We start from the raw sequence: 12,593 nt of genomic DNA, 5'->3' as shown, positions 1-12,593 counted from the left end.
CAACACTTCCGATATTTTTTAATAGAAGCATGACTTCATTTGACAGAAGAGCTGCAAAGATATTCAATAAACTGTGTTTCCTCATCATATTTCCACACATATATTAGATATGATTAAATTGTATATATTAAATTATTTTATTTTACTAAATGTTTTGTATTTTCTTTTAAACTGACTGATAGTAAACCTTATTTATCTGAGCTTATATTGGTCATAAATGACCATATTTTGAAAATGAATGGGAGAGATCGAAACATTTGAAATAAGACCAGTTGACAAAAACTAAATCCAATATTTAGTGGAAATATAGTATAAGAAATGATTTACAATTTTGTTTTTAAAAGGCTGTTTTTTTTTTTAGAGGTACCACAAAAGGTGTTACAGGGTTTTCAACCCCACATAAGGGTAAATGGCTTTTATCTCGCATAATAAGACCATTTCAACAAATCAATATTTCTTGTTAATTAATTAATTAATTAATTTAGTAAGTAAGCTGGTCAATATCTGATACATATGATACATGTCATCAGGCTTATTTTGCAATGTTGGCCAGCAGACTGTATTTATGCCTTCCTGAGGAGGAGTTTTAGTATTGAATTTTCCTACATACGATTTATCTGACTACTGTTCCAAGTAATTCTTTGCTTGTATTATATTAAACTTTTTACAAAAATATGTAATTACAAAGAAAGTGATTGAAGATACATTTGTAAAATCTGTGAGGCCACACAGAGTTTAGTGTTAGAACAAAGTTTAACATTTATCATTGATCAGTATTTTCAGGAGACCTGATGACATAACTCATATTTAGAGGATACGATTATTAAAATCAGACACCTGCAGACACCACTGCAGTGAAAAAAAATTATAGCTCATTATGAAATTATTATCCTGAATCACTTCAGCCACACCTTTTACTTTGTAAGTGAACGAAACTTTCCAGAAAAACACAGCTGGAGTTGAAAATCAAAAAAATTGATGTATGTGTGGGACAGAGGTCAAACCTTTGAATCACTTGATGCGTTAAAATCAATGTATTTAGAAAGACTGTTGGCTGCTTGTTTGTCCACTTACTCTCTCCAGGTCCTTGAACTCCTCGTCCAGTTTAGTTCCCTCAGCACCACCAACCTTCTCACTCACCATCTGACAAACAGAGAGAGAAGCCCTTTTTAAACCAGTATGACTGTATGACTGACTGAATTGGAATTATTATTATTTTAAATTGATGAATGTATGATTAAATTACTTATTTATAAATACTTCACACTTCATTACTGGATGAATTCATGTTTTAGAAACAATCTCGAATGAATGATTCAATTACGAGTACATTTTCAACAGTAACTTGTCACCACCTGGTGGCGCGAATGTAATTGATGTAATTTCAAAAGTTGATTTACTCTATTGTGTTCTCGAATTATATTGCACATGCTCAGTTAGCCCCTCCTCCTACCCGGAAGAAAACAAACACAGGCAACCTTTTCCTCTGTAAAAAAGACATAATTTGTCACAGTCTAAACATGCTTGTTTGTGTGAAGCATTGTTTTAATGAGTGTTTTCTTAGCTTCTAACAGGTATAGCTAGCATGCGTCAAAGCTATAGTGTCAAGATAGCATATCGATGTAGGGACAGTTGCAACATGACATTCAGACCAAATCTGCAGGACAGTGGCTCTCTAGGAGCAGGACAGCCCTGCCTCCACTAGCATATTTTGCATTCCCCCTAGACCCCAGCAGTTTGAACATTTTTCAGGTGACACACACACACACACCCTCACTCACTCGCTCGCTCTTTCTCTAATTAAAACGACAATGAAACATGCTGTCATTTTCAAACAAGACATTTTCAAATGTAACTAACTATAACTTGAAAAGCTTGTATTGATCATTCTACTGAATCAAACCAGGACACAAAATAACAGTGACCAGTTTGATCCAATTCATGAACAATTTCTGTCAGTTTACACTTCCTTCACCTCTGTTTTCCTCACAATATATAAACTGCAGAAAATGGCTAACTTTTTCACAAGGAACTCATTTTAGCACTGTACACATGTAAATCTAATTAGCCTCCCTGCAACTCATTTCTCTTGCGCTCACTTGGGAGGGATATTTTTTTCCTTTGTACTTCCATAGCTTTCATTCTTAATGCGTTAAATTGCTCTAATACTACTATTATTCTCAGAAAATTATTGTAAATATTATACTGCATATCTTGCATTACTTGTCTATGTCAAAACACCAGTGGTACTAAACTAAAAAAAGCTGTGTGAACCTGCGTCTGCCACAACAGTTGTTATTCTCAGGACTTGGTAACACATGTTCATCCCGCTAGTCATGTCCTGATCCTGAATGTGCAACAAAGAACCAAAGACAGTGATCGTGCAACTGTTGAAACAAGGCCACATGTTAAATTTCTTTCCACACTAACATATGTTGTTCGTTTTATTGCTTTTCTTGACCCTAACTGGAGGAAGCATATATTTCAACATGGGGAACGCTGGATGTTTGTCATATCACGTCATATGAACATTAAATCACAAACACATGTCATTTTATGGTGGTAACTTGCCATGTTAAGTTAATTTTTTTGTTTTTGCTATTTCTATGGTGCTAAAGATTATTTATCTATAACAACCACCAACTGTGTTATGTTTCCTCATGTTTTTCTCTTACTCTAGCCTTTTCTACGATCTAAACATGCACATTTAGTTTGTGAACAACACACTTCAAATGGTCTTTTAAGTCAAAACAAAACTTTCAAAACCATTAAAAATACACTATGGGACATTCTTGCAACATCTGCTGTATAGATCACAGCAAACATCTCTTGCTGGTTAAAGCCAATTGCAAATAAAATATATGCAATAAAATAAAAATAATTAAAAAAAAAAAAAAAAATATATATATATATATATATATATATACTGTATATATGTATATTTTGTATTTGTAGACAAAATATATTATACACACACACATACTAGGGCAGTCTATTGAATTAATGACATTGTTAATTTAAATGTAATAATCACAATTGTGTGCAAAATAGAAGCTGCATAAAGCCGTCAAATTAGGTAATTCGCAGACATGCCATTCCTTCCTGTGGCAGACAAAAGAATTTCATAGATATAACACACAGCCAGGGCTGTTAGAAGTCAATAAATTGTTTATTTTACATCCTTTAACATAAGCCTATTAAGCCTGCAATACTTTTTTAATTCTTAGTATAATGTACATATGCAAATTGATGTCTTATAAAAAAAATTGTTAACACCACCAACATGCACAAGAACAATCATGAACAACTTGATACAATTGTATCAATATGAATAACACAGTTATTTTAAGCCAAAGACATCAGCACAAGAACACTCTATCATAACCGTAGCTGTGTTTGACATGGTGTCTGCTTGCAGTGACCTTTTCACTCCATATCCTCCAAGCATGTTTGCAATATTTGTGCAATTCAGTTTGTTTGGCAGACGAGGGCACAAAGGAAACTAATTAATAATTAACCAGTGTTTTGTGGCAAGTCAACAGGTGCGTCCAAATGTCTCCAATATGTTGAGATGACGAAAGACACAGGATAGAGTTAACGCCATAAACTGGGTGGAAAACATGATACGGCTTAGATTAAGGCAACAGATAAAGACTGACGTGTTCAAATTCCCATCAATTTAACATTTAACTGAAGGCAATATTATCAGTGTCACCTTTCTATTTAAAAAGTACATAAAATCTAATTTTGTAAACAATCTTGCTGTAAAAATAAGGAAATGAATATACAGAACTACATTTACTGATAGCTTTTGGTTACAATTTATTTTAAGGTGTTATTGTTACAGTCAGTGTAATTATATACAGGTCCTTCTAAAACAATTTGCATATTGTGATAAAGTTCATTATTTTCCATAATGTAAGGATAAAAATGAAACTTTCATATATTTTAGATTCATCGCACACCAACTGAAATATTTCAGGTCCTTTATTGTTTTAATACTGATGATTTTGTTGTGGACATGATTTTGTTGTAATCTCAAAAAATTAGCATATTTCATCTGACCAATAAAATAAAAGTGTTTTTATAACAAAAAAAGTCAACCTTCAAATAATTATGTTCAGTTATGCACTCAATACTTGGTTGGGAATCCTTTTGCAGAAATGACTGCTTCAGTGCGGCGTGGCATGGAGGCGATCAGCCTGTGGCACTGCTGAGGTGTTATGGAGGCCCAGGATGCTTCGATAGCGGCCTTAAGCTCATCCAGAGTGTTGGGTCTTGCGTCTCTCAACTTTCTCTTTACAATATCCCACAAATTCTCTATGGGGTTCAGGTCAGGAGAGTTGGCAGGCCAATTGAGCACAGTAATACCATGTTCAGTAAACCATTTACCAGTGGTTTTGGCACTGTGAGCAGGTGCCAGGTCGTGCTAAAAAACTAAATCTTTATCTCCATAAAGCTTTTCAGCAGATGGAAGCATGACGTGCTCCAAAATCTCCTGATAGCCAGCTGCTTTGACCCTGCCCTTGATAAAACACAGTGGACCAACACCAGCAGCTGACATGGCACCCCAGACCATCACTGACTGTGGGTACTTGACACTGGACTTCAGGCATTTTGGCATTTCCTTCTCCCCAGTCTTCCTCCAGACTCTGGCACCTTGATTTCCGAATGACATGCAAAATTTGCTTTCATCCGAAAAAAGTACTTTGGACCACTGAGCAACAGTCCAGTGCTGCTTCTCTGTAGCCCAAAAGTGGCTTGACCTGGGGAATGCAGCACCTGTAGCCCATTTCCTGCACACACCTGTGTGCACGGTGGCTCTGGATGTTTCTACTCCAGACTCAGTCCACTGCTTCCGCAGGTCCCCCAAGGTCTGGAATCGGTCCTTCTCCACAATCTTCCTCAGGGTCCGGTCACCTCTTCTCGTTGTGCAGCGTATTTGCCACACTTTTTCCTTCCAACAGACTTCCCACTGAGGTGCCTTGATACAGCATTTTGGGAACAGCTTATTCTTTCAGAGATTTCTTTCTGTGTCTTACCCTCTCGCTTGAGGGTGTCAATGATGGCCTTCTGGACAGCAGTCAGGTCGGCAGTCTTACCCATGATTACGCTTTTGAGTAATGAACCATTGAGTTTTTAAAAGCCTCAGGAATCTTTTGCAGGTGTTTAGAGTTAATTAGTTGATTCAGATGATTAGGTTAATAGCTTGTTTAAAGAACCTTTTCATGATATGCTAATTTTTTGGGACAAGAATTTCGGGTTTTCATGAGCTGTATGCCAAAATCATCAGTATTAAAACAATAAGACCTGAAATATTTCAGTTGTTGTGCAATGAATCTAAAATATATGAAAGTTAAATTTGTATCATTACATTATGGAAAATAATTAACTTATTATTTTATCATGGGATTAATGGAGCGAAACATCAATGAAGGGTGGCTCCCGGCTGATGACCCTGCAGCTACCCAAAATGTCTGAGGTGCAACAAGCAGAAATGCTTAACAGGCATGAGCTAAAATGAGCTTTTCTGTGAAAAGAAACCTGAAATCTGGCAACCGCACGAACGCGAGCTCTCTCTTGCGTGCGGATGATCTGAAAACACCAATAAACAAGTAAGCTGCATTTTATCAATCTCCATTTGAGATGTTTTGCTTAAAGTTTCATTTAGTTGGTCTGTGTTTTGTCAGGATGGTCAGGACTCACGAGCCGCTTTACTGAACTGTTGTGAGCTTCTGAAATAAGCCAATCAGAGCAGAGCTCAACAGTAATATTCATGACTCCTCCAAATAAGGCAAAAATATACAATTTATAGGGTTGTAAATGGACCTGTAAAACTGTATCTGGACAATTCTTTCCCTTAAATAAGCCACATACCCTCTATGTAGATATCAGAGAACAATTTAACATACTGTTTCAAATCATTCTAGGGCACCTTTAAGCAGAGGTGGGTAGAGTAGCCAAAATCTTTACTCAAGTAAAAGTACAAGTACTTACGGAAATATTTACTCAAGTAAAAGTAAAAGTAACAATCGTAATAGTTACTTGAGTAAGAGTAAAAAAGTATTAGATGAAAAAACTACTCAAGTACTTAGTTACTAGTTACTTTCGATCTGATTGATAAGATCCAAAAACCCTGAATTTCAGACTACTTAGAGAGCTTTCACACACCTCCATATATATATACACACACACACATATATATATATATATATATGTGTGTGTTTAATGGTTAAACAGTGTAAATTAATGGTGTGCTGGGCTAACCACAGCTCTTTTTAAAACATACTTTGTTCTTATATTTTTATAAGTATATGCATTCTTAAAAATAGAGTCCCATTTTTAAATGTAGACTTTTGTCTGTCCGGATATGTGTATAAATGCAAGATGTCACATTAGGCTGTTCAATTTGTTTCGTTTTTAGCCTGATCAATCAGTACCTATGGCAACGTTTATGCAAACCACAAAATATGTACCAATACGTACATATTGCGACAGTTTCAAAGTGAAATGTCCACTGGGTGGCGCTAAAAGCTTTTTTTTTTCCAGAACAGATTTGCGTGAATCTGACATGTTTTGTTACGTTGTGTTTTTAACGTACACCCACACTAAACCTACCCGAAAGTGTTAACAAAAGCAAATGTGACAAAAATAAAATTGTGTCCATGTATTTTTAGCTTGTGTTTAGAACTCGTCTTTGAGCTCTTTTATCATGACTCGTTCTTCATGGGGTTCGTTCTCAAGCTTTTCGAATTGCAAATACAAATCTGTATCAGCTGAGCTATCGAGCAAGTCTGGTGAATCAGAAAAGCAGAACATGGAGCTGTGACGCAAAATTCAAAATGTTTTAGTTTACAAACCATAGACTAAAAAAATGCAGTTTTTCTGCCTATAGTGTTCATTTCTGTTGGAATTTCTGCAGTGTGTATTGGTACGTATTTTGTGGTTTGCAAAAACATTGCCACAGGTACATTTTGCCAATGAGGTTGCTCGTTTTATGTGAAAAAAAAGATATGTAAATGTGCAGATGTGAACGTTTGTTTGTGGACGTGTGTTCGGAGGATTCAAACGATTTGTCAATGCTTGCACAAGAGCGCATATGAGGAAAACACTCGGACAGTGTGTGAAATAGTATTACAATAAAGGAAAAGTGCCCATAGTTACCAAATTACCATTAATAGTGTTCAAATATAGGCATCATTGTTACACTTACCACTGCTTTCTCAGGTTGGAGCTGGAATTATGCTGAGATGTCAGTTCATATTGGTGCACACAGCATGCATTAAATTATGAAACTGTTCTTTTTGACATCTTGGACTGAAAACAGGCTGAACTTGAGGCCACGTACGGGTGATCTGCCGCTCACACACATCTCCCTCTGCTTCGGCCATCATCTTCTGACTAAACGCGCGCTAATTTTATGCGGGTGATGCGTATCCACCTCTCGCGAAGCAGCCTCTCCAACGTTTCGCGAGACTTGCGAACAAGTCATAACTTATTTTAAAATATATAATTAATTATCACCATTGACAGTAGCGGAGGAACGCCACCGAATGTAACGAAGTAAAAGTACAGTTTTTTCACAAGAAATGTACTTGAGTAAAAGTAAAAGTACCCATTTTTAAATATACTCTAAAAGTACAAGTTACCCAAAAAATGTACTCAAGTAAATGTAACGAAGTAAATGTAATTCGTTACTACCCACCTCTGCCTTTAAGTACTGAGTAATATTAATTAACAACTATTGGGCTAGGGTAGGTTAGGGATTAGGGTTTGGTTGAACGGTTAGTTGAATGTAGAGATGCACCGATTGCAATTTTCTTGGCCGATTCCGTTTTTCCGATTTTTTTTGTTAGTGAGATCGGCCGATACCGATTTTTGCCGATTCCGATTTTCTTTCTAAGAACTATAATGGACAGCATATACAAACAAAAATCCACTTTTTCTTCAAAGCAAAATCTTTTTAAATTATAAAATAAATTAGTAAACATTACAATAGGATCTTCTCTCACTTAAAGAACTCTCAAAAAAAGTGTTCTGTGCCAGGAAGGAATAATTGAAAATCAGTTGCTTAATGAAACAAAACATAAATGGTCCCTTTTCTCTTTTTTACCTGTCTTACAAAAGTCAAAAGATCCTAAGAATGAACAAACCTGAAATGTACAATACTACTCCAAATAGGCATGTGCCGATTTTCGGTAATTTGATATATCACGATAATGAATATGCATGATATTGTTGTCATGGGCACTTCAAAATATCGTAAATAATAATTTATTAACAATTATTAAAAAAATGTATCATGCACTCAAGAATACGTTGCCCATCAACCATATAAATGCTCAACACCGCTGTATTCTAGGGCTGTGCGATTAATCGAAATTGTAATAAAATCGCGATTTGAGCAGGTGTGATTTCTAAATCGCTTCATAGCACGATTTTTTCCGCTCCTGGCCCCAACCTCCCAGTACCCTATGCTTTCCGAACCAATCAGAATGCAGCGTGCCTAAATTGAGTGCGAGAACGGAACAGACCAGGCATAACACATCAACATATGAAATAAATAAAAAATATTATAGGCTAGGCCTAATATTTAAACAAACCCTAATTTAATAAGCTAGGTTTTCTTTAACCCATGGCCGACGAAGTTGGCGCATTCTGATGGACATTGTTCTTTAGCCTATGGCAGCGGATATAACAGTACAAGATATTTTTTGCCAGATATGTGCAAGACATAATTATAAACTATAAACTGTCTACTTTTATCTGTGTAGCCTACACTCACAAAGGCCGTTGATTCAGAGAACAGATTATTTTGCATGCACTCACTCCAAACGCCATCTTCATTTCAATAATTTATTTTGTTTATTTTGTTTCTAAATTCAGTTCATATTTAAAAAAAAAAAAAAAAAAAAAGGAATAGAAAATTAATGAAATCTAACGAAATTCAAAGCCAAAATAACGAAAAAAAAAAAAAAAAAACTTTGAGTTACCACCATGCAAAATCAAACATTTTGTTCTTGTAATTTTAATTAGGATAACAGGCCTAGCCTATATCCTTCCATTAAAAATAATGTCTATTGCGGCGCTGGGAAACTTACCAATTTTGTAGACTTTAGTCTGGATTGTTTTTTTGTTTTTTGTTGTTGTTTTGATTACCCACATTAATCAGTGATGCGCAGGTTGATCCAAAATGAGCGAGTGTTCATCTTAACGGCCACCAGTACTAATACGGTATTATATAAGCTATTTATTTGTTTTAAACTGTAATAACCATCTCAGAAAAAATAAATTCTTCTGTCAAGCGCAGTTGAAGTACAAACTGCCTGGGACAATAAACACTCAAGATGAGGGTGTAGCCAGGATATGTCTGTGTCATTATTCCAACATTATCTTCATAACTTCTTATGAAATAAAAAGTTTACCTTCATCTCTTGTTTAGAGTTCTTCAGTTTTGGAGGCGTGCGTTGCATATCAAGTCATATAAGAACACATGGGAAATGTTTTCTTTTGACCGGATCATGAAAAGATTATTCCCACGGTCCTTCTCAAACCAATTACAATTTCATTTGGTTTGGGCATTTTTATTCTGACTGAGGTGTTTATATGGAGCATTTTCATTCGGATTGGGCTTTTAAACTGAATACAGTGCAGCCAGTGCTCCATGTAAACGCACCTACTGTCTTCAACAAGTATGGAAGAGATTCAAGCTGTGCTGCTTTTGCTGGTTATGTATTGGTTTACTAAAGAGATAATTAGCAAAATGGCGGAAAAGAGCCCTAGCGTATTCTGAAAGCTTGTGAAGCTAGATTTAAAACATTGACCGTGATATGGGTGAGATGAGCGCGCGCAATCAGACAGAAAGAGCAAGACTGATATTTACGCAGAATGAACCTTGCAAAAGACTTTTAAAAACGCCGGTTGAAATAAAATGCTGCGTGAGCTTAACCAATCAGCATTTTCAGCGCTCAAATCCCACTCTCGAAATTTTCTGAACTTTGAAAAAGTACTACTTCATGAGCAGGGCCTTTTGGAGGGAGAAATATTTACCTGGAGCTTCAGAGCTTCTTTAGACCCTAGTTCCTGCTGTGGAAACACACCAGGTACCACCCCAAAGTTCCTAGTTCCTGGGGAAAGTTCCTGCGGTGGAAACATGGCTCATGCTTTGAGCACTGGTGCGCAATCATGTTCGAACATGAAGGGGCCATCCCCAAACTGTTCCCCACAAAGTTGGGAGCATGAAATTCTCCAAAATGTCTTGGTATGAGGAGGTACTATACGCTGACCCCGCTCTTCATGGCTGAGTTGCTGTTGTTCCCAATTGCTTCCACTTTGTTATAATACCAAAAACAGTTGACCGAGGAATATTTAGTAGTGATAATTTCTAGAATGTAATCATTACACAGGTGGCCTATTACAGTACCACACTTGAATTCACTGACCTCCTGAGAGCGACCCATTCGTTCACAATTGTTTTTTTAGAAGCAGTCTACATGGCTAGGTGCTTGGTTTTATACACCTGGGATCATTAAAGGGATTGGAACACCTGAATTCAATGACTTGGATTAAAGTTAACTCATTAGCATGTGCAAATCTGATTAATGTGTGTTTAACATTTTACTTTTAATTTATTTTCAGTATTAAATTAGTGAAGCATGTAAAACTGCATCATTAACTTAATTTACATCATGCAGCCAGATAATCTGGTGAATTCATTAACAGGTCATGTTCTAAACGAAGCAGCTGCCGAACGGCGGTCTTTCGATTCGGTTTTGGACGCGACTCTTAAAGACTTGGAGTTAAGCTTTTCTTTGAGAAAATAACAAAGAACGGCACTGAAATCACTCTTAAGAAGGGAAGATGTGTTCGGAGTTTTGCCGACGAGATACGGCGAAAGATTAATCTATCAACTAGCTCCGCTTCACCTTCGTTGCTTTGGTTGGTTGTAGCGCTATCCAATCGCGTGCAGAGGGAGCTTGAAAGACAACCGTTTATCCCGCCCCTCGGATTGAGCCCTGTCTATGGTGAGTTCCCAGATATCTGCATGTCTGGCATGGCTTGTCAGGCTACTTTTAACCATGTTAGGTGGAAAATTATATTCTAACCCTTTAACCCGATTTCACTTCTCTGTTTGCACCACCTGGTTTTCTTTACATTAGCACTGTTTTAGACTGCACTTTGTACATCTAAAACACTTTGTATTTCTAAAACAGTACATTAGCACTGTTTTAGACTGCACTTGAATTACTTTAGAGATGGCAGAGATAATATAGACTTACATTGTTCTCATTAAATTATTAATTTGAATGTGTGTTTAGCTTTAAAACACAAGCTCTGACATACCATATTTCCTCAAATAAAAGCCTGTAGTCAAATAAACGCCTGTAGTCAAATAAACGCCGGGCCTCTGATAGTGGCTGGGGGTGTGGTCAACACGAACAAATAAAGGCTGGTCTCAAATAAAGATAGGGGCAAAATGAGTGGATAATCTCCTAAATGCCTAGGGCTGGGTTTAAATTCAAATTTCAAGAATCGATTCGATTCTCAAGATCTTGAATCGATTACCATTATTCGATCCGATCTGATCCGATCTTTGAGATTTAGATAAGTGTTTTTAAAGAAAGCATTTTTTCCAGCTGTTACCTTAATATTACAGGACTATAGTTATGCAACATATTGATACTATCATTATAGACATTCAACTGCAAATAAATGGAGTATTGATGGTTGTAAAGAACAACTGTGCTCTGTGGAGAGGGCGCGTGCTGTCTGACAAGCCAGCCATTACAACTTCCTTGGCAGTAAGCGCGCGCTGCAGTGAGAACGGCTGTGATGTAAGCCACGTTCTCGACATATCCAGCAGCCCGAGTTTACTCGTCTACATTACTCTAGTATTCTCTGTCCACCGCGGTAACGAGAGAAGAGGAAGACTGAGGGAAAACTCGGTCTGTCCGCGACGCTTCTTCAGCACGGCGGCGGCGGTATAGTGACGAGAGCTTCGACTTGAGTTTGTTTACCTACTAGGCATGTGCCGATCTCAATTTTTCATGCTGCGATTAATTGCTGATATTTTATCACGATATATACGATATTATCACAATATTGAAATAAGTTGCAACAAAAAAAATTGTTGCTATAGCATAACAGCTTTAAGACCTATTTTTGTAATAAATAAAAAAAACTGAATGTTTAAATACAAAAATGCACCAAAAATATATACAGCTCTGGGAAAAAATTAAAAGACCACTTAACATTGAGAAATCAATTTTAAGTGGTCTCTTAATTTTTTCCATAGCTGTAAAAGTACAATTTTCAAACAGATTAAAGTGCAAAAGAATAAGGCTATAAAGAACAACAGGTAGGCTAACAAATTACAATAAGGTCTCATTATTTAATGCATTAACTAAGAGCAATAGCTACATGGTACAGAAAGTATAATGTTTTTGGTAATGTTAGTTAAGAAATACTGATCATTGTTAGTTTTATCTTAGGTCCATTAAAAAAGTTATTTTGATTTTAATGTTATTAAACAGTAACTAAAAAATTAACATTACTTAGAATAATTAATTCTTTATAAGTATTTTTCATTGTCA

General features: G+C 36.3%; 1 protein-coding gene across 2 annotated transcripts in view; it reads right to left on the bottom strand.

Moving 5' to 3' along the window:
• sh3gl1b (SH3-domain GRB2-like 1b) overlaps positions 1-12,593 on the bottom strand; it is a 33,508-nt gene that overhangs the window by 9,312 nt on the left and 11,603 nt on the right. For both annotated transcript variants that reach the window (XM_067414014.1, XM_067414015.1), the window contains exon 2: positions 1,075-1,143. In XM_067414014.1, coding sequence (XP_067270115.1) covers positions 1,075-1,143 — 69 coding nt within the window. The remainder of the gene's footprint in view (positions 1-1,074; positions 1,144-12,593) is intronic.

This window comes from Pseudorasbora parva, chromosome 13, assembly GCF_024679245.1.
Source record: "Pseudorasbora parva isolate DD20220531a chromosome 13, ASM2467924v1, whole genome shotgun sequence".
Taxonomy (NCBI): Eukaryota; Metazoa; Chordata; class Actinopteri; order Cypriniformes; family Gobionidae; genus Pseudorasbora; species Pseudorasbora parva.
This window is presented reverse-complemented; position numbering and strand designations above follow the sequence as displayed.